General features: G+C 56.0%; 1 protein-coding gene across 17 annotated transcripts in view; it reads right to left on the reverse strand.

Annotated features, from left to right (window-relative positions):
* The window catches only part of INPP4A (inositol polyphosphate-4-phosphatase type I A), a 118,323-nt gene that overhangs the window by 9,262 nt on the left and 86,499 nt on the right, over nt 1–22,562 (reverse strand). For 10 of the 17 annotated variants that reach the window (XM_064481869.1, XM_064481872.1, XM_031441119.2 and 7 more), the window contains 10 exons: nt 21,814–22,032; nt 20,564–20,819; nt 16,910–16,942; nt 12,599–12,771; nt 11,630–11,753; nt 10,633–10,759; nt 10,246–10,386; nt 8,021–8,118; nt 5,815–5,927; nt 3,089–3,243 (listed from right to left, as the gene is read on the reverse strand). In XM_064481869.1, coding sequence (XP_064337939.1) covers nt 3,089–3,243; nt 5,815–5,927; nt 8,021–8,118; nt 10,246–10,386; nt 10,633–10,759; nt 11,630–11,753; nt 12,599–12,771; nt 16,910–16,942; nt 20,564–20,819; nt 21,814–22,032 — 1,439 coding nt within the window. The remainder of the gene's footprint in view (nt 1–3,088; nt 3,244–5,814; nt 5,928–8,020; nt 8,119–10,245; nt 10,387–10,632; nt 10,760–11,629; nt 11,754–12,598; nt 12,772–16,909; nt 16,943–20,563; nt 20,820–21,813; nt 22,033–22,562) is intronic. The other 7 variants (XM_064481878.1, XM_064481881.1, XM_064481882.1 and 4 more) reach the window with 3 other exon arrangements.

A 22,562-nucleotide genomic window follows, 5' to 3' on the forward strand; every position in this document is an offset into this window, starting at 1 on the left:
CCAAGAATGGAGTCCAACCCAGCTCACTGGAAATCTGGGGTCCCGCCTTTGATGCCATGAAGAAATGTCCCGAGGTGAGGTTCCCCGAGGACCCTGGATGCCCTGGAAGGACCCTGCGGGATGTGCCGTCCTGACTGGGGACCCTTCTCCTGCTGTGAGTGCTGGCTGTCACGTCCCCCGCCGGGGCAGTGCCGGGGGTCGCTGTGGCTGCCTGGGAACTGGGACTGGGGACAGAGGGTGCCCACCAGCAGTGAGCTACAATCGAGTCAGATGGCGAGAGCCAAGCGTACACATCTCTTCCCAGCTCCGCGTGCCACGGTGTCGTCCTGACTCGGGCTCGGTGGGAGCAGTTACACCCTGGAAATGACCATAAAAACTGGCAAGCACAGCAGATCAGGTGGTTTTTTGCTTTTTTTGTTTGTTTGGGGGTTTTGTTTGCTTCTTTGGAGAGAGAGCTGGTTGTCAGACACCTGCTAGCCCATCACTGGCCACTGCTCACCCTGGGCCCCCAGGACAAAGCCAGCCGAGTGTCAGCTCTGCCCTTCCCCCAGCCCTCCTCCCCACCCTCCCTCCCCTGGCCGCCCCATCCCCTGCCTGCACGCTCCACTCTTCCACCTCGTGAGATGCAAGCCAGAAAGCACGAGAACCAAAGCGCATCCCTCCACGCAGGGGCACAGCCGAATCCGTGCTGCCCCTCGGGGCTCCGGCCACTGACCCGGCCACCCCGGGCTGGCAGCCTGAGAACTGATATGTCTTCCCCACATGGGAAAATCCAGAAAACACTGAGGTCAGGCATAACAGTGTCACATTAAGAAAAGTGCACGAGGCCAGAGCCTGAGAGGCTGTGAGCTCAGGGGGACAAGGCAGCGGCAGGCACCGGGGGGCCCTGGGGCGGCAGAGGCGACATGGCACTGAACTCTTTTCATTTTGAATAACTTCTTCAGTGATTACTAAAGTAATATGTATTTACAGCAGAGATTTCAAAAAGTCCAGGACAACATAAACAAGAAACTTTAAAGAGACACCTGTAACTGGAGGCAGGTGGGGGATTTAGGGAGGCAGAGAGAGGCCTGTTTCCATGGCAGGAAGGTCCTTCCCAGCACAGGACCTTCCTTGGGTCCTTACCCGTCATGAAGGAAAACAACGCGACTTTCCAGACTCAGCACTCAGAATGGTGACAGGAACGACTACCCAGAGGGCAGGTGAGCAGGCCCTTGGGACACTGGGTGGGAGTGTGACTAGCATCCTGTCAAACTGTAAAAGCCTTCCGACGGCGGACACCTTTTAACCTAAGGAATCAGTGGGGCAAACGTGGGGAAGAGAACACACAGGGGTGCCCACTGCGCCCTTGTCTAAAGTGCTAGAACACCAGAGACAGCTGGCGTACTCAGTGACAGCAAATGGGGCAAATCGCGGTGTGCTGGGCGCAAGGCCTGCGGTTCCTGACCTGAAAAAACGCTCACGAGACAGTTAAGTGAGACGGGCAGGCCAAAGCAACGGGCAGAGCCACACACATAAATGCGTCTGTTCACACGTGCGCTCTGCTTCGTGTATCATTCAGGAGTTGGTTAACTGTCGCGCGGGTCAACCTTGCTCACACCGCGCGTGCGCGTGGACCTGCCGCAGAGCGGGCATCAACACGCCAGCGCGGTTCCCTGTAGCCGCGGGGGCCTGGCGGGGGTGTGGGTCGGTGTGAGAGTCACTGGGGTGGGGGCTTAGCTGTACTTTCTCATTTTCCTACAAGGAATATCCATCCATCACTCACTCACGTGGTACCAGCTGTAAAAGTGCTTTCTTTGTGTGTTGTAAGCTGTCACAGACGAACCGTGCACAGCCCTGGGCGGGCTGCGGGCCAGCGGGCAGGGCCGCCCACGTGTCTGTCTCTCTAAGGAGACCTCTGTGCTCAGATGCAGTCAGAAGGAGCAGCTGTTCTCATCAAGTCTGTTCCAGGAGCCAAGACTAGATAGAAGCCTTGACAGAAGTGTACTAACTGGACGGCTGTCTCAGGGCCTGGTCTCCTGAACGGACCTGGTCCTAACATTTGCTCCCACACCCTCAGCTGTGCCCTCCGTTTGTCTCGCTTCCTCGCTGGCGGAGGTCCGCATCTCACCAGAGCGGTCCTTCCCCCCACCTCGCAGCTAACGGGGTGTAGGCCCTGCCTCCCCTGGGCACCGGGGCCGCTGAGCCGCCTCTGCCTCCCTGATGCTCTCGTCAGCAGGTGGCCCTGTGGTCACAAGATTTGGATGAACTGGGAAAGACAGAACAGGACACAACGGTTCCACTTTTACAAAATGCTACTGTCAAGAGGCAGGGGCTCAGGCATCGCTTTGGTACATGATTGTGAGAAGGTCAAACAGCAGAAACATACAGAAAGGATAAGAGAATTGAACGCTTTAAAGAATTTGGTGAGAGGACAAATGATAGAGAACATTCAGTAGAAATGACTTGGAAACGAGACTTGAACAGCATTGGTGGCTACATTGAAGGAGACGGGAAAGCAGTTTCTTATCCTTTCTTTTGGTATGCGAGGTGAGGTGCTCCCCAGCACTGCTGGAAACAAGGCATCGCTCAACAGCGGACAGAGTTTAGTCCCCGGTTTCACTCTGCAAACACGCCTGCTGCCTCGGAATCAGAACATCATTAGGGTGAGGTGGCCACGGCGCTGGGACAGGAGACAGGGCTGCTGCCGTGACCAGAAAACACTCCCTGGACACTGTGCTCATGAGAGCACACCCTGCGGGCCAATGGGGAGGAGCGGAGCGGAGAACACCAGCGCGGCCCGCAGACGCAGTGTCTTCCTTCCAGACAGGAAACAGGTCTATGGGTGATGTCCTCAGCTCGGGCCCTGAATCACCCCAGGAGGGAGGCGGCGGGGGTCGGGGACGCCGTGTGCCGGAGGATGGTCACATGGCTGCATCCGAGCTCCCCGCGCACGCTCCTGCCGCCTCGGCCGGCCCCAGGTGCCTGGTCCTGCTCACAGACACCACTGGGCCTGTTTCCCCCTGACTCCAGAGAACACCGCCTCCATGTGACAGTGCCACTGGTTTGACTCTGTGGACATGCGGCGGCGGCGGCGGCAGGGACTCACCTGCGCATGCACTCCAGCGCCTGCGTGAAGACCTGCGGGGCCATGCCGTGCTCGTGCTGCAGGATCAGGCACTGCTCCAGCGTCACCGACATGGCCGTGCGGTCCTTGGCACTCTTGCAGCTGGTGAACCGGACCCCGTTAAGGCGGCGGCAGACCTGCCAACAGGAAGACAGGCTGTGCTTAGAGGGTAGACCCCACGGATGGAAACAGGGCAGGGGCTCCGGACATCCCACGGGCTGGGGGCAAGCACTCAACTCCCAGGCCTGGCGTTCCCTCTGCGCCTGCACCCTAGTTCCACTCCTGCCAGAGCCAGTCACCAACACAGGTCGCTGCCCCAGGACCCCCCCCAACTCAGGGAGGTCAGAGCAGCTCCCAGGATGCCCAGCTCCCAGCGAGTCTCTAGGGGCTTCTGGAAGGCACAGCACAGAACCCCGGTCTCAACTCTACTGTCTGCATGAGTGGGAACAGCTCAGTGGTCTGACTCCCCTCCTGACCACTAGGCCACCCTCCAGCTCCACCTGGGGCCCTGGCACAGGATTAGGTCCCAGTGCACCTCCCCTCCCAAGGGACGAGCTCGTGTGAAGCAGCCACCTTAGGGCACCTCCTTTCCCAATGGGAAGGACATCTGGGAGCATTTCCCCTGCACCACTAGGTACAATCCTAGGTACACAGCCCCCAAATCCATAAAGCCCCAGAACAAAAAACCTTTTTTTTTTTTTGTAAGTTTGTGGCATTTGGCAGCATGACCCCATCTGAGTGGATGTCAGACTATTTATAATTTTTATTTATCCCATTTGTATAAATATTCATGCTTTTCAGTGAAAGAATATTTGTGCATTTGCTACCAGAGGGCTGCCCCAGACCCCCTGGGGCTGTGATATCGTCTGCGTGTGCCGCATCACACACAGTGATACCCCACAACCGCGTCACACACCTGTGGCCAGCTGTGCACTGTATCGCCTTTCTCAAACACGGAAACCTGTGAATTCCAAAACACATGGCCACAGAGCTTCAGATGCAGGCCTGCGGCCCCATACCAGATCCCACACTGTGAGACCGCTGGGATCTAACGAAGAGTCAGGCAAGCATGACACTGGGCTCTGTGACCCCGCTGTTCACAGAAAAAACCCCGAGGCCTGCCGGCTGCCCTGTAGACAGCACCAGGCCAGCTTCTCCAGCCAGCGGGTCTCAGCTGGGACCATGTGGCCACTGCCAGGGATGCCACTCGGCAGAGGACACAGTGTGGTCCTAAGCACCGTGTCTAGAGAGGGACAATACAGAAAAGGCCTCAACAAGTTCAGCCAAGACCATCAGGAAGAGGATGGGCTGCTTCTGAGAACAGACAAAAAAATTTTAAAAAGAAAATAAAAAAGATTGTAAGTAGCCAGAGCAAAGTGGAGAGTGAATTAATCCAGATTTGTAAAATCCTAACTGATGAAGTGGATGCACTCACTCAGTTCCACCAGCTGGAGAGCTCATGACCCAGACACATGGAATGAGCCGGAAGGGCAAACAGGGTCAAAGAAAGTTACATCCATAGACAGTGTACCTGGTGCCATGTGAGGTTCTGGAAGGAGGCAGGGCCAGAGGAGTGTCCTGGCCAAGAGAGCTGTCTGCAGCACCAGGCTCCAGTCTTGGGGGAGCCCTAGCCGCTCTGGGGCTCTGGCTGGTCCCCTGATGTATGAAACGAGGGGTCAGACCTAGCAATATTCCAACTGTTCAGCCAGGGAACCCTTGTTCATACACAGAAGTGAAAATAAATAAGGTCCAAGAAGGGAGGGCAGCTCTCCGCGGGTTGGGGATGGGAGGGATGGGTGGGATGGGTGGCTGAGTGGCTGGGCACTGCTGCCCCCATGCCCACCTGCCCCCTAGGAGCCCCAGGTGGACAATATGAGGACCAACGCGTCCACAGGTCTCTGAGACCTGTCCACCTCTAAATCTCTGCTTCTGTATTTCTGCTGGGGACAAAAAATAAGGGGCTGGATGAACTGCTTGTTTGACCTGGTTACAGGGGATGGCAGATCACCCCCACAGCTGACGGCTTTTCTATCCTATAGTGAGACAGAACCACAGCTCCCAAACGAGGCACGCCCAGGACTCTGCATGCACTCTCTGTAAGGCCACCTGCGAGTTTATTCCGAGAGACATGGAGAGAGATACATGAGTGCCCGCCCTGTGCCACTGTGTGGAGGGACCGGCTGGGTCACCACGGGTGACCCAGGGTGAGTGGGTGAGCGGGCGACTAGTTTTGAACCTGCCCCACTACGGGCTCAGAGCAGGGACTTGGAACCCCAGAATTAAATTCATGAGAAACTATCTGAAGTGTAAGTACTTCATTTCAGGGGAAATGAGGAGATCTGAACAGCACTGTAGAAGAAACACTGTTTAAAGAGAAGGTAAAGGTTCCCGCGGTCTCCCTTTGAACCTGACAAAAGGTGCAGTGAGTTTCAGCTGGTTATCGACTGTGTGGGCTTCTGAAGGTGACACCTGTCCTCAGCCCAGTTATTAGATGCCCCAGGGGGTGGATCCTGTGTCCAGCTTACGAGAATTCAGGCAGCCCTAAAGTCAGGAACTCACGGGCAACTTCCAGCACCTTCCAGAGTCTGGCAACATGTTCAGTGACTCCCTGGTTTCCGTGTGGAGAAACGCGCCCTCTCCACCCTGGCTGAGGCTCTGCTGTGTCATCATCACCATGATTGACACTGTGTCCTCACTACGGCCAGTACCTCAGCAGCTTGCCAGAGAATGTCCACGTTCTTGTTCTTCCTGGCGTGCACGTTCTGCCCCAGGAAGCGCAGCAGCTCCGGCAGGCATGTCTGGCTCCGCGATCGAGGTAGGCCTGGGAGAGAGGAGGGGTCGTGGGGCCGGGGCCATGCCCAGGGACTTGGCCCAGGTCAGCCGCTGCAGCCTGGAAACAGCCAGGTGACGAGGCCCGGCCAAGTGGACGTTCAGGGTGATGAAAGCAAGAAGGGAGAGCTGTGCTCGGGGCCCCGCCTGGTCCCAGCAGGGCGGAGCCCTCCGCTGCTCCCACCAGCACTGCAGTGCCACCTGCAGACGGCAACCACCTGGCCTCCTTTCAGCTCAGGGGCTGGAAAGGGAACTGAGACCTCTGAGGATAGGAGGGAGCTGAGAGGGATAAGGGAGAGCCGTCAGGGATGGAGGATGCTTAGGGCTGAGGTCTCAACACTGAGAGGGCTCAGCCATTCTTAGGGGACGAGGGTTGGGCAGCTTCCTCCACCATGACAGTGTCCAGGCCCTTCAGGACCCTTTGAGCTATATCAGTCAGATCACCTCACCTCAGAAACCTAAGGTTTTCAAACACCAGTATCATCAGAGAAAAAGCCTCGAGGTCATGTCTAGGGAAAACAACAAGGGTGCCTGAATCCACAAATCAAAACCCACGACACGGCGTTCTGGGATCTCACTGCACATCCATTTCCACCACACAGCCTTCCCCGGTGCACACAGCGTCCCCCGCTAACCACCTCACCCTCCCAGAGCATGCCCAGCACCACGCTGGTCAGAGGACGGGGGCAGAAGCAGAGAAACGGGAAGGAGGCGCCTGCACGTGTGGGACGCAGTCTGTGATGGGGCCGTGGGAACCCCGAGGCGGTGAGCTGGTCAGAAGATGCACAGCCTTCCCTCCTGAGATCAACTGTAGCTTCCCCCACCTCCTTGCCGCCCTGTCAACGAACACCCGGCATTGATGCACTAAGCAGACTAGGGGACAGTCACCATTCACTAGGTGGGCTCCGTCTGCTCAGCCTCAGGGACCAGAAGTTCTGGGCCGAGGGCCCTGGGGGCGGCGGCTCCCCCAGCATCCCAGCTCATGGGCAGTGCTGCTGGCCGCCCTGGACAGGCCACGCCTGCTCTGCTTTTGCTCCTACAGGCCCCGCCCTTCCTGGCCTTTCACCCCCGGCTGCTCCTGCCTGGGCCTGACCCGGGCTCCTGAAGACTCGCCCTCTGTGCCCCCATTGGTCAAAGGGGTGTGAAACCAGGCCTTCTCCCAAGGCTGCTGTGGGATCAGATAGATACTCATGTAAACCGTGTAGAGGGCCTGGCATGTGCAGGGACTTGACAAGTCTGTCCCTCGTCACTGCAGTCACTGCCGACTCACGTATCTGGGATCCCAAGAGCCCAGGTGCTGGTGACCTTCAGCTGAGTCCTCAGAACTTCTTCAATGTCATCACTTTCGCATCAGAGGCCTGAGACCGCCACGGACGCCTCTCCACATCTTCCCTCCACGGGGACCCCTTTAGAGGACCCCCAGGGGCTGGAGCAGCGCCAGCACAGAGAGGCAGAGTGCATGCCTGACAGGGGCCGGTGCTCGGTGAGTCTGGGAGAGAATCCCCCATGCAGACACAGCGCAGTGAGCCCCAGGTTCCTGCCTGAGATGGGCGGCACGGGGCTGTGTGTCAGTGAGGGGTGCCGCTGTCCCTCTGACTGCCTCCAGGGACATGGGGACAGCCCACCTGCCCCCACCCAGCAGTGGGTGCCCGCCCAGCATCTTACTCTACGAGCCACGGAAGGGGCTGTGGGGATCTCACACCTCATGGTCGGGGGGAGGCAAGTCAATCCCCAATCCCTGGTCGAGTTGGGGTCCTGCCTCTGTAACCCTACCTGTCCCACCAGCAAAAGCACAAGGTGGCCACTGAATGCAGGCGTGAGCACCACAGACTAAGACGGTGTGCAAGGAAGCCCGCCACACAGGGAGAGGAGGGTCAGGCAGGAAGGGCCGTGGCCTGAGGGAAGCTTCTCTGGGTGGAGGCCCAGCTGAGGGGCCTGAGCAGGTGCCCAGGTGGCAGTGGGGATGGGAAGCAAGGGAGATCAGTGCCCAGTACGCAGCGGCACCCGGAGGGTCACCAAGCAAACCTCAAAGACCCTCAGGGACAAAAGACAAGTGAAACTCACTGTGAGTAAAGAAATACTTACAATCTTCTGGCAAGACTTCCTTAAACTGCTCGAAGTAGGAATTTAACCGCACCAAACTCTCCACGTTGATAACTTCTTGTAAAGACGTATCGCCAAACCTTCGGAGGTCGCAAGGGGACACCATTAACTGGCTAATGTTTTTTACCTCTAGCAACAACGCGCCTGCATGAGGACTAGCGAGGCTGATTCTCTCCATCATTCACTGCGCACGTCTAAACTCTAACCACGTTCCTCCTCCCAAGCATAAGGTCGTCTCTCCTGGGTTGGTGACAAGTCTGAATATGTCTCATCAGCAGGAACCCTGCATGATCTGTTACAGATGCGCCAGGAGACAGCCAGACCCCATGTCCTCCCATTCCCGAGTGCTCAGGAGCGGGGCTGGCAGTGGGGCTATGGCTGGGCAGTAAGGACAGTCCTGTTCTCAAATCTGAAGTCACTGGGCTGCTGAATGACCAGCTGTCCCTGCTGGGCCTTGCATGAGGCACCAGCCCTCCTCTTGCCACGCAGGTTCACCTTGCACACATTACGGGCAGCCAGGACGTGCCGGAGGTGTAAGGGGGCTGAGGAGGAGAGCCGCCCACGAGAAGGCACATGTGGTCACTGAAACACGCAGCCCTGGGGCCCCAGGCCTGGATGCCCATCCCCTCTACCACCTCTCCACCCAGTGATCACCATGCACATTAGCTTCTTCACTGTCCCAGGTCACTCTTTCTGGGGCAGGACTCCCTCCTGTGGGCCCATCCATGCCTAGTGGCTTTCTAGGCACCTGCTCCCTCGGGGTCTCCCTGGGATACAGGTAAGCTGAGGGAGAGCATCCCAGGAGCAGATAAGCAAGCAAAGACCCTGCTCCCCTCAGCCCCTGCCCCACAGCCTCATCCTCCTCCACCTGGCCCTGTGTTCCCTGCCATCTGGCCTCGCCTCAACCCTTTGCGGTACATTCCCAGAAATGCCCTTTCCTGTAGCCGCTCTCGCAGGGTCAGGAACAGCAGCTGCCAGACATAAGGACACCTCCCTGCCGGGGCCCTGACACTGCCCACTCTCCCTGAAGTGGGTCCCTCAGCTCTGCCCACACCCTCCAGGCCTCTGCTTCCTGGGCTGGTGCCCTCAGCCTGAGGCCAGCTCGCCATCTGCCCCCAGCGTGACCCTCCTCCTGGTTCCTGAGGACCAGCTACTCACCACCCACTAGCGGCCCGGCTCTGCAACTCTGCTCGCCGACCGCCACACACCACCCGGCTGAGGCCCGTGCCTTACAGCTCCCCGGTCCGGCCCTCACCATCTGCACTGTCCCTGCCTGATCCAGGTCATGGCCTCCGGCGTGGACTCTTCCTAACAACCTCCTTATCACCTCTGTCCCCCTCACATCTCTCCAGTACGTGGCCAGCAAGTGTGAGTCGGATCACGTCCAGCCCCACTGAAAGGTCTCTGTGCCACATGGGGATGACCCACACTAAGGGGTTGATGGACACTGACTACAGGGCTCAACAGGCCCAACAGGAATGTGGCATATTGTGTCCTAGAGACTAAATGTCTTTAACAGCAACGTATCTTTTAATTCTAAAATACACATATCACATGAACATCATGATACAACAGGGAAGTATTTCATGTACCATTAGGAGGTCATTAGAGGCTACACACATCCACCCCCTCCTCCTCTCCAACACACATGCACACACAACTCCTCCCTGCTGCCTGGCAGGTGACCCTAGAGGAGTTTACGAGGCACAGGCCGTTTGGATCAAGGCATGGCTCTCAGCCTGGCATCCAGGCCTCTCCAACCTCACCTCTGTCCATCCCTGCCTGGGACCCGGGCCTTTGGCTCCATGTGGTTTCTCTCCACCTGCTTTTGCTCAGGCTCCTTGACCTGGGACACCAGGTCTCCTCCACTTCCTCATCTGACCAACTCCTACTTACTCTTTAAAACCCACTTCAGCCATCACCCCTTCCAGGAAGCCCTCTCAGACACTCTGAGAGCTCGCTAGAGCCCCATGTCCTGCATTTAAAATCATCCCTGCACCCTTGTCTCTCTGCTACCAGCCCGAGTCTCTCAGGGACACAGACCATGTCCGGTTCGTCTCTGTGTCCTGGCACCAGGGCCGGGGCCAGGTCCGTGGCTGCACTTAGAGCATGTTGGCCAAAGGGAGGAAGGAGGACACGTGGCTCTGGGAGCCCAGAGAGGACGGCGCACACTTGCTGGGGCATGTCCCCCGCGGAGGGCGGCGCACCTCTCGGCCAGAGTCTGCTGCTCGTTGATGCCCACGTTGAAGAGCACGGGCTGCACCCGCAGCAGCATCCCGCTCTGGATCTCCCGGGGCAGTGCGTCGAACAGGGGGCCCGGCAGGGGGATTCGCACGTTAAAGCCGTCACTGCCAACAGAGAGGGAGAGGGGACGCGGAGATGAGAGAGGGAAGCCCAGCTCGTCTGGACACAGAAACGCGTGGTTCCCTACTATTGGGCAGGACCCGTGAAGGGCTGTGAGGTTAATGGAGAGGCTGTGAGTAGCATTTCTAACTTAATGAAACGGAATAAAGCAAAAATTAAGCATGCCTTGCATACAACAAATGTAAACTAAAACACTGTGCTAGTTTTGAGAATCAGAAAAATATTTCTACCGATTTCCTGTGATGACGGGCAGCATGTCAGTCGATGCATTAGACGTGGCCTGCGTGACTTTGAAGGTCACGTTCCTCAGGTCCATGATCCCAAGGCTCATGTCCTCCAGCATGGCCAGCTCCTCCCCTGGAGGCAAGAGAGGCAAGGGGGTGCTCAGGGAGGGGACCCGCGCAACCCTGGACCCAGAAAGGCTACAGAGGCAACGAGGTCAGGGCAGCTGTGATGAGACCGCTGGAGGGGCCGCCCCAGCTTCTCCCGCAGCCACGTTAGAAAGCGCAGCTGGTGGAGACCAGCCTTGTCCTTCCTGGCTCTCTTCTGGTGAAGGAAGGAGGCGAGGGTGGGGTGGGGTGGCGTGGGGTGGGATGGGAGGGCTGACAGGCAGGGAATCTCAGGAGGCAAAGCTGGCTCTTTGGATATTGTGATCTTTTGATAATCTTTAGGTCTTTTGCTATTTCTTTAATGTCTTATAACTCCAATGATTAACAGATACTTTAAAAAAAGTTATCCACTTTTACCTCCTAAGAAGAAATAAACAGAAAATGAAGGTAAGGAGAAGAGAGCCTTTTAGAGGGTAATTTGGAAGTATCAGTGGATTTTTGAAATATCTCTACTTTCTGACCCAGCAACTTTCCTTCTAGTAATTTAGCGGGTGCAGAAATGGGCCACAGGCACACAAAAGTGTACATGCAGAGATGTTTTAATAGGAACAATTCAAAAATGGCCCGAATGTCCTATAGGAAGTTATTGCTTTAGTAACAATCATCCATTCTCAAATAGAAACATCTTCAAGATGTGTAACAAACAACAACAAAACCAACAGAGGTGTGTGTGTGCGTGTGTGCACGCGGGACCACGCAGGGCTTTCATCTGGCTCTCTGTGGCACACTTTGGGGGTGTCTGCCCACATCTGAGTCGGCGGCCACTACACCTGGCATCAGAGACGGCGCGGGCAGGAGGATGGGCACACACGGCCCCCGCGGACCCGCCCAGCCTCACCGTAGGTGCTGAGCAGGCTCTCGAACTGGGCGAGCAGCCCGATGGTGTAGAGCTGCCGCAGGAAGCCGTCGTCGTGCAGGCAGTTCCTCAGCTTGATGATGAAGCCACAGATGAGTGCTGTCAGCTGCGGGGACAGACGCGCCTCAGCCCGTGCCCTGCCGCGCTCACTGCCACAGCCCCTCTCCCCTGGGGCCCGGGATGTGGGGGACCGCCCATGTGGGGCCGGGAGGCAGAGGCCACGGGCACGAGGGACCACGGGGGCAGAGAGCTCCTGAAGGTCAGTCTGGTTTGGGCTCAGCTTCTGACCCAACCTTGGAGTTCCTCCTGGGCCAGAACCTTCTGGAAGCCCAGGATTAATTCCCCACAGTGAAAGGAAGGGCCTCTGTGCCCAGAGATCCAGACAGGCTCTGGCTGGAGACCGAGGCGCTCACAATGAGGAGCAGGAGGGGAGAACACGTCCCTCCCAAGTCTCCTGGGCAGGAGGCTCCCTGGGCACGACAGCCTCTCGGGGCTGGGAGGGAACGCAGGGAACCGGCGCCGCCTCTGCCAGCGTTCAGCCAGCTGCCCAGGCTGCCGCCTCTGCACACTGGTGGTGCCCGTTTAAGCTCTTCCCTTCTCTGCAGGGAAATCAAACCACCAGCGCAGAGCTGCACACGAGCAGATTGATCACCTGCTGTTTTATGAACGAGAAAACAGATAAACTCCTTTGTAGGGAAGAAAGAAAGGTGGCACAGGGGCCTGCGCCGCCCCAGGCTCCTCGGGCTGCCTCCTGGGGGAGTGAGTGTGGAGTCCGCCCCTCCTGAACCCACGCGACGGAGAGGTCTCCGCCCTCCCCGCTGCCCCGAGGCCTCGTGCCACACACGGCAGAGCCACAGGAGGAGGGAAGAGCCACCGTCATGGGTCTGCTCAACATGTGGGAGAGGGAAGAACCTCTAGGCCTGTTTTGGGGGGCGGGGGCCCTGGGCTTACAGTCTGGCAGAAGACCACGTCGCGGCGGTACTGCAGGCTCAGGAAGGTGGCGATGGTGGGAGCGCTGTCCTGCATGAGCAGGAAGACCATGGCCTTCTTGGCCTTGTCGCTCATCATGGCCACGCAGTCCGTGAGGGTGGTCAGCAGCGGGTACAAGGCCTCGCTCCACTCACCTGGCATGAGGGACAGTCGGCTCAGAAGGCAGGCTTCCCAAGGTCCCGGCCCTGCACCGCAGCCCCTGCCACCCCATCCGCAGCTTCTGCCTCCTCGCAGCCCCCCTGCCCAGAACTGGGGCCAAGTTCTGCCCGGAAGCAACCTGCTCTCTGACCTTCTAGCCTGAAGCTTTTCCAACCAAACCACCATCAGCCCTTCCCGGGGACCGCAACGCACACCCGGCCCCCGAACCGCTGGGGTCTCTCCACGTCAACACTCACGACTACTCCTTTTGAGGAAAATGACAAAAAGGCTCCTGGGAGGCATGAATGAGCAAGAGAATATTCTAGTAGTCTGCAGAGGCAGGTCCCCCTCCACGGCACCACCGTTCCTCCACTGGGAGATCGGTCATCTTGCTCCTCTTGACCCAGGTACTAAGGCAGAGAGCCCTGTGCACGTACGCCAAGGACAACGCACCCTCGCCGAGCCTTCGCGCAGCTGTGCTCAGGCCCCCCCCCCCCCCCCCGTGTCTGGGGAAGGACCCTCCCCCATGGCTGCCGCTGTCTTCAGCCCTCTGTCCCTTCATCCTGCCTGCACTTTCTTCCCCACCCCCAGCTTCCTCCTCCCTGGTGTCCTCTATTTCTAGCTTAGTTTTTTTTTTTTTATTTTTTGGGGGTGGGGAGGGTTGGTGGGAGGAATATAAGGAAACTTTGACCCTGTACCAAAACAACTTTTTAGATAGAACCTCAGGGGAGAAAAGCAGAGTGAAAGGTATTTTTGGTTTGGGCTCTTTTTTTCCTTCTTATTTAGAGGACATTTAAAAGAAAAAAGACATGCCCCCATCAGTTATATTTTTAACATGCATTGGATCACCACCACCAGGTGAGCCCACCCCAAACGGAGTGCAGCCCGGTCAGCGCGCCCTCAGAGGATGGGGTGTGAGTCACAGAATGCCCACGACCGTCACCACACATAGGACAGGCCCCTGCACTGGGAGGATGGTCAGCTCCAGCTCAGAGAAACAGAATCATAAAAAGAGAGGTCACTGTGGCTCTGCCCTCTCCAACTGTGTGCTTCCTACTCTGTTGAGAAACATTTAGAGAAACGCCTAAAACCTGCAAAGGACTTCCCTACACTCAGTGTTTGGTTAAACACAGATTTTCAAGTCTACAGAGGGAGTCAAAATTTGGAAAAGATCTCAGTGTATACGCAGGCAAATTGTACGTGGACAAGGATTTATATCTGTAATGGAAAAAAGCAGGCTTAAGTTTAGAAAGTCTACAGCAGAAAGGTCTTAGCAAACAAATCATGGTGACAAAGGACACTGGACTGACGAGTGAAAACTCGAGGCCCCGGCTTGCCGAGCAGTGGTGGGCTGCCGGCAGGCCCCCGACCCCTCAGCCCTGGGGCCCTTCTCAGTAAAATGAAACTGCTGTTCTAGGTAACATCCATGTCTCCTTCTGCATCTAAAGTTCTCAGAGACCACATCCTTGTTTCTTTGAAGAACTCTGTTGAATGCACATTGGTTATACTCAGCAACTATCAAAAAAGGCCGGTGGCAGTTAAGTAGTTTGGGGAAAGGCAGGCAGTCATTAAGACTGTTCTTCACCAAGAAGTAAATGAATTAATATGCAAATTATGATCATCTTAACCTGAAAATGACTGGAATATACCAGTGGTCTCATCTGACTAAGCAAGCCCTCTGCACACAACAGGTTTTGACTTTGCCTACTTCTGTTTAAACAAAATCAATTAAGAATGACTCAGTTTTGCTATATTAGGAGGGAAAAAAAAACACCAAAAAAAACTATACTATTGGAAGAATGGTTAAAAAGTGCTTGGAGTGTGTCCTGGAGAAAAGAGAGAGAGCCTGGAGGGGAGGTGACTCCACCGTCCGCCCGGAGAAGGGCTCAGACACATCTGGACGACCCCACCGAGCTCAGGAAGAGTGTCAAACACCAGCCATGCAATACCTGTCAGTGCTTCACTTTGTAACTGTTTTCTCATTCAACCCACAGACATAAGGCTATTAATTATAACCCATTATTAATATGGGTAAGGAGACAGGCTCAGAAAGCTTCAGCGTCTCCCCAGACACACAAAAAGATCTGCCATTTGTACACACGTCTGACTCTGCAGCAGGTACTGGCTGGGGATAATACGTTTTGGGTCAGTGTGAAGAGAAACTAAAATTTTACACTTGCAAACAGAATTAATTCCAGGAACAGTAACGAGATTTCTACCGGAAGCTAGTTAAGTACTGGCATCTGGGATGTTCTGGCTGGTGAAGGGCTTTACTCTGCCTCCTTCATCGAGAAGGTCTCGCTGTGAAGGAAAGTACCAGCTGATTCCCCTTGAGAGACCAGCTCCTCACCGAGCGGCCCACCTGACGCACTGCCTGGCGGCCAGGCCAGGACATACTACTTTAAAGCACTTTGCTTTTTTATTTCTTTTCCCTCATTAACAGAGGAGAGAAGGAAGGAAGCAGGGAGACTGAGAGAAAGAAAGAATGTATGTTCTAACTCAGACAAAACACAGCTCTGTGGGAAAAGCTAAAGGAACTCTCAGCAGGGGACCATTTTAGTCCATCTGACATCAACTGTGGACAAGCCACCAGAGCTTCTGGAAGTGACAGAGCTGACAGAAGACAAGGAGAGCGGTACCAGCCAGGCACTGTCTGCCCCAGGGCTGCCTGGGAGCCCGCTTGGCTTCAGCTCTACAAACTGCTGAGGAGAGTCCCCGAGCTTCCAGAGGCAGGTTCGTGATGCCACCCCCAACACCTTCCCTGGTCTCAGGGGCTGGGGACAGTCCCGGACCTCACCGCCTCAGGGCTCGGGAGACAGCCCAGTGTGCAGGCACCGACCCGCCATGGAACTCAGCTGGAGGGGACTGGGGTCCAGGGACAGATGTGGAGGAGAAGGCACGGGCCAGGAGAGGAGGGACTAAGGGAAACATCCGTGCAGCTCCAAGGCCTCGGGGACCCTGAAGGTCCAGGGGACTGGAGCTGGCGATCCACTCATGACCAAACTGACTTTTTCGGAGAGAGAAACTGAAAGGGCTAAAAGAAAACTGGGGGGACTAGAAGGTACCCAGTCAGATTGGCCCACTGGTGAGCTAACTCCAAATGGGGTTCCGGGGGTGCTGCCGAGAGTCAGTGCAGGGAGCAGAGCAGACCATCTCCCAGCTGATGGGAAGAGTCCCGTAAACCCCAGTCACCGGGGGCTGCGCGCTAGACAGAAAGCAGGTGTCCTGCCGGGTCATGTTTACGCCCGTCAGAAACACGGGCTCCGCAGGCTGATTAGGTAGCTGCTTTTGGAGTATAAGGATAAGAAAGAAAAACTGTATTGGGGGGGTCTCATGCACTCTCAGGGAAGACCACAAGCCACAACCAGGAAATTCAATATGCACAACTAGAGCAGGGTCAGCACACTTCTTCTGTCAAGGGCTAGACAGTCAATGTTTTAGACTCTGAAGGCCATGGGGGTCTCTGTGGTCACTCCCCGACCCCGGCATTGCCGCACAGCAGCAGCCACGGACCATCCGTGAACACTCGGCATGACTTGTCTCTGGGAGAACGGCATTTACAAGCACAGGCAGGGGGTGGGATTCAGCTTAGAAATGGTTTGCCGACCCCTGAACTAGAGCCATCAACACTGACTCCCACTTCTACTGCTAACTCCAGCCGACACCCGCAGCAATGCCGGACAGGACTTCTCAGGCTGCAGCCAGACCCAGAAGACAGAATGCCATGTGACAATGTCACCATATCTGGACGGCCACGTGTTATCTGACCATCCCCTCCGGGTGCCACTAGTGGTTCAGGTGAGATCACAGGAAGCACCATTTACAGACATGGACCGCTCTGAATAGGTTGCCCACCTCAGGAAGCCCAATGCGCTCACGGATGTTAACCACCTGAAAAGGTTCTAGGGCAGGAGAGTAGGAAATTGTAGGTGGAGCCTGCTTCCGGCCACCACCCCCAGCCCAACTGGCCCATCACCAAACCTAAGAAAAGTTGCCACATGCCTCACAATGAAGAAAGCTCCTAAAATATTTTCCCAATTCTGGGAGTACACAGTCATCTTTCACAATTTAGCCACAAACACTACCTGAATGTTAAAAAGACATCTGCAGAAGCCTTGAACGGAAACCACGTACCTGGGCTGGACTCTTCAGGAGGGGGGCTGCGATCTGCACAGAAATGGAGGGCGACATGGATGATTAGGGAGCAGCACACGGTTCAAACACGACAACTCGACGCTCAGAGCAGCTGCATCCGCAGCCTGCAGGAAGGCAGCTAAACTGGACGGAGAAGAGGCCAGGCCCGCCTGCCGCTTCCCAACGAGCCACACCAAGGTGGTCGGGCTGCCCAGGGCGCTGCCCGATCCACCGGCGTCAGCATTCATGTTGCCAATACTTCAACATAAAATGCTCTTCAGGACGAGCAAGCTGACGGGTAACAATGTGAGAAGGGCCCGGTGCCCATCACACTGTATGTGGCGGGGCCTGTGTTGGCTCACAACGTCTGGAAGCAAACGCGTAGTGAGAGAGACTGACCAGGAAATGGAGCGGCCCGTTCCAAGCCCACCGCCCTGACTGACTGTGGAAACTGGGTTAAGGGTCCACCACTGGGATCCAAAAGGTTAGGATCCGGTCATGAGACCCATATACCTAATGCCTCTGTGCCCAACTTTCAAATGTAAACCAAGTGCAAAACCTTTATGATTGAGGGAAGTGGAGAGTTAGAACCTCCCTCCAGGCCCCTCAAAGAATGCCACGTTTAATCCAATTTCACCTACACTGAGTCATATTGGGAGGTACTCATTTCAAGTTCACCTTTCCCTTAAAAACTAAAATTCCTGGGTAACTGGGTGTGCCACCTGAAAGCAGCAAGTTTGAAAAGGGATCGTTTAGAGGGAAAGTTTATTTTATTTTATGTCTGAACTTTTTTCAGCTCAAAGAAGGTCTCAGGATACTGACACAGGTATTTTCAGATCCCCAAGAATAGCCAGAACCAGCTGGGAGGAGACTGAATGGACAACCTGATGGCTGGAAGGCTGGGGGCGACGGATCCTTCTCTCTAATCATCTTTGGCAGTGACTTCTTAAACTGGCCACGGGGACAGAAATAGAGCAAAATCAGAGAGTCAGAACCCTCAGCTTCTTCATAGAAGCTCAAATATCCTGAGACCATCTACTTAACCAAGAGGGAAACAAACCACCGTGAGGCAGTGTGGCACGGAGCAGTGACTCTTCAGAATCTGTCTGGCTGTCAGAACTACCCCAGGCCTTGGGAAGACACAGATTTCTGCCTCCCTGTGACCCTTGCTCCAAGATCCCGAGTCTGTATGAGGAGAAGGGTCTAGAAAGCCTGTTTTCATGCTCCGTGGTGGTCCCAAGCAGCTGGGCTGGGACCTTGGCTGAGGAGGTGTCGGGGTTAAACCCGCGGGGTAACTTCATCTTTCAGTCAATGGGGAGAGGTGGGGTCTCTTGCAGTGGTCTTAGGTCACAGAATCCCTTGAGATTTGATGACCCACTATGACTTCTCCATACACATGCAAATTTTAGCATGTAATCACAGGGGCACACAAACGTGGGGTGCAATGCATAGACCTCAAGTTAAGAAAAACCTGGTCCAGGATTTCAGTAACTCTTTGGGATGAGGAGAGAAAGGGAGTGTGTATGTGGAAGGTGATGAAGTCACCAAATCCTGGCAGGTGCAGGGGTGGGAGGTGCAGAAGGGTCACTGGTGGGGAAACCAGGAGGAGAGGGAGGCTCCCGGAGCCTCTGCGGTACCCTCTGGCAGGGGCTGGTCAGTGGGTGGCGCAGAGCCCTGGCTCTGGGTTATCACTGCCCGCCAGGCAAGGCTGAGGCTGGGCAACTCCTTGATCAAAGATGAAAACCAAGGACTCAGGACAGGGTAGAGAATCGGAATGAAAAGTGATAAAATGCCCTTCAAAAGGCACAGAGTTTAAAAAAAAAAAAAAAGAAGAAAAAAGGAAAAAAAGGAATGGAGTTGTTCACAGGTAATAAACACTGATGTGAACAGCCTGCTTGTGAGGCCGAAACCCCTGCTGCAGAAACCTGGATGGGCAGGAGGGGCCGGGGCAGGGCCCGGCTCTGGCCCTAGAGGACGAGGGTAAGTGAAATGAATGGCTCACAGTCTGGCTCTTTCTGATCCTCCGGATCATGCCCAGGTCTGAACAGCTTCCTGGCTGTGCTTGGATTTTTAAATGAAGGATCATCTGCAGTTAATTTAGAGGCACGTGGTTTCACATACTTCTTTGAGTGCTGGTGAGCAGGGTCAGACTCTCTCAGACACGCTTCCTATTCCCATGAGCACAACAGAGCTGATCTGTATGGCACCCAGTTCCAAGTCCAGCCCTAAATGTCCTAAATAAATGCTCATTTAAATAACTTTACAACTGCATTCAAATTTGTCTATATATTTGGACAATACAGGATGTACCTAGAAAAAGATGACATTGAAGTTATGAATACAACAGTATGCCTGATTAAATCAACTAGCTCCTGCATTAAAAAAAAAAGCCCAATAAATTACTTTTTGAATCTGCAGAAAACTGTTTAAATTACAAGCAAGACAATATTAAAGAGAAATGAGCAATGAAAGTTCAGAAATTTTTTAAAGAGACACGATTTGCACTAAACAATGAAAACACGGACAAAGACGAGACAGCTCCATGAACCAATCACAGATCTGGGGAACTAAAAGCCGAATCTCTGGCAGATGGAGAGTGGAGGACAGAACACTGTGAAAACAGAGGCTCAAGTGAGAGAGCGCCCGGGGGACAGACTGCAGGCAGATTGATGAGGGGAGGAGTGTCTGACAAACAAAGAAGGATTTACCAAGATGCTATGATCAAGGAGTCTGACTCTGCCTTGAGTGAAAGTTGCCCAGTTCAGAAAGCCCTGCTGCAGGAGGACCAACCCTGGCCCATCTGGGCCTGACTTCCTACAGCTTAATATTCCCAAAGGGGAGCAAAGAGGCGGCAGCAGCCGGGTCTGAGGCCAGGTCTCAGCTGCACGGGCCACGATCCCGCCAGCTCTTCCAGGGAAAGGCCAGAGCAGCAGGGACCACACACCCACCTGTTTAGAAAGCACATGTCCTCCAGCTCTAAGGCACCAGCAGGGCAGAGTGTCTGCTTACGCTGGGTATCTGCAGACAGCCAGCTGGTTCTGAAGCCTGCTGCTTCACACCAACGTCCTGTCATCTATTGAGAGCCCCACCCTGGAGGTGGTGCCGAAGAGAGGAACCACCTGACCCAGTCTCGGGAGTGGGACCCACCATCGGACTGGGTTACCAACAAGGCCCAAGGCAACACGCCTCTGCTGGATAAAAGTGCACCCTGCAAGGACGACCAGCCTTTACACAAGTCTGCTGGCCTGCTCTCAGCTCTCACCTGGCTCTGTCCCTGCACAATTCACCTTTTTGATTCCTGATGCGATAAGCCATCTCATCAGATGGCATCTACAGCCTCCTCCAGGTTCTCAGGTTGGTTTACAAACCAGAAAAGCCCAGGAGCCCGACCCTCCCGCACGCAGCAGCCTGACACCCAGGAGGGCCCTGAGGCCCTGCCTTCACCGGACCCGCAGATGCACACGTGGGCTCCACGGCCACGAAGACGTAAGGAACCTCCGCCCTCCTCGCCCACTGCCCCGTGCACTGCAAACCCCGCTCTGCTGACAGCGCTCCCTGCAGTCTGCGTGAGGAAGGGGTCATGGAGTCAGACACACAAATGGACAGACGAACGCAGCGTGAGTGGAGGCGGCGGGACGCGTGATGCATACGCACGTGTGGTCGGGGGAGGGCGGCATGCAGCGGGGGGCGTGGTGGAGGGGCATGGCGAGGAGGGGGTGTCGCAGAAGGGGTCCTCCGGCCGGATCCAGTAGGCGTGGCTGGCCTGGTTACCTTTCCTGCTGGTGCAGCTGCTGGTGCAGGGGAAGACGTCGTCGCAGCCCCCGCCCTGCAGGCGCTCCCGCTGCAGCAGCTTGTCCACCCGCTGGATGATACACTCCAGGCTCTTGTCCACGTTCAGCCACACTTTCTCCTTCCAAATCAAAGGCACCCCCGTGGGTCAGCTCTCCCAGTGGGAGAAACGGAACATGAACTCCACCCCCACAACAGACACCCCACCCCACCACACACTGACCCCCACCAGAGCCACTGTGCTCATTAAAACACCATGAGGTCCAGACATATCAAGATAATTCAGGATTCCCCACTAGAGTTATATCTGCTTTTCCAAAGACAAGTCAATGTCCTGTGGTCGTCAATTTTAAAGTGAGGGAGACGTCTGCTAGTAGCTGTCGTGGAGGCCAGATAGGACTTCCCAGGGCCCAGAAGGGCCACAGGGCCCAGGGAGCCGCCTTGTCTTCTTCTCCCTCCACTGCAAACCTATTTCAGCCATCACTGAGGACTGAGGTCTTGTGGATGGAGGAGAATGGAAACAGCTGAGCAGTCAGGAAGGGGGCGGGGGGCCTGTGGAGACCCACCCAGAGCTCAGGATGCCCAAGCAGAGCCAGAGGAGCCCAGTGCTGCTGGCTGCTAACTCAGGGCCTCCCAGAACAATGCCTCTGAAGAGCAGTTCCAACAGATGACGAAAGCCAGTTTGTGATGTGTCACTCTCTCAGGAGACACAGACATACCCTGGTCTCAGGGCCAACTCGGGAAGCAGTGATGTGGTACAGGGTCGGGGCTACATCTCCCAAATCCACACCCAGCTGCCACTTCTCCAGAGACACACACCGCCCTGGAAGGGCCAGCGGCCCGCAGAGACCAAGGAGGCAGGGGCCGAGCGGGCCCCACGCCCGCAAGCACGGCATTGGCCCTCCACAGCCAGGCCTGACTGGCCCCGCCCACAGCAGCCCTACTCCCCGATGGACGTGAGGCGTGAACATTCCATCTTCTTCCCAAGTGCCACCCAGTGGTGAGACCTGGGGCCTGTCTGCAAAGGGGCTAACCCCGCCCCAGGCACCTCGGAGGGGAGGAGGCCTCACACATGCCAGCCCAGCTCAGCAGCAGGGCACGGGTGGCAGACTCACCCACTCCTCCTCGTGCCAGTCCGCCTGCAGGGAGGACCGGCTGTTCCTGCCCGTCCACCTGGCCGCGAGGGTGTCCTGGTCATTCCTCAACATCACCTGCTCCTCCTCGGCTGAGCTGGGTGAGGCCTTGGAGGCGATGTAGTCGGGCCGAGCCGCGTTCAGCCCGTGGATGGAAGTGGCCAGCAGCTTGCAGTCGCACACAGTGACCAGCTGCCTGGTCTGGGGGACACACACACACACACAAACGGCCACTGAGCACCCAAGTGGGGGCCGCGGGGCCGGCCTCTCCCACTGCCAAGGCCCAGCATACTTCCCCCTGCTTCCTCCACAGGCAAACCACCCAAGAGCTGCAGCCCTCAGGACGACCCACTTCAAAGGCTGCCACCTGACGTGCCGGCTGAAGCTTAGCAAGAACTTCCCTCAGAAGACAGAACACAAGGAAGGGAAGAGAAACCTCTGCGACTCTTCCAGCCCCACCGGAGCCCAGCATTGCTAGACAAGGGGCCTGCAGGAAGCCCAGCACCCAGCCTTCGCTGGCTCTCTGGGCTGTCCCTCGAATCCAGGGGGAAGGCCTCACTTCTGTTTGGTCACTGAAGTCTTACATTCTGCATCTAACACCTGAAGCCCTCGGCTCTGGGCAGCAGGAGGGACGGGGGCTCTGGCACAGCCCTTCTGGTTCTGGGGACTTCTGCACATGACAAGGGTTCTCTGCTCATAATTTTACTTCTGACAACAACATGTTTCTTCAT

This window comes from Camelus dromedarius, chromosome 33 (assembly GCF_036321535.1).
Source record: "Camelus dromedarius isolate mCamDro1 chromosome 33, mCamDro1.pat, whole genome shotgun sequence".
Classification (NCBI taxonomy): Eukaryota; Metazoa; Chordata; class Mammalia; order Artiodactyla; family Camelidae; genus Camelus; species Camelus dromedarius.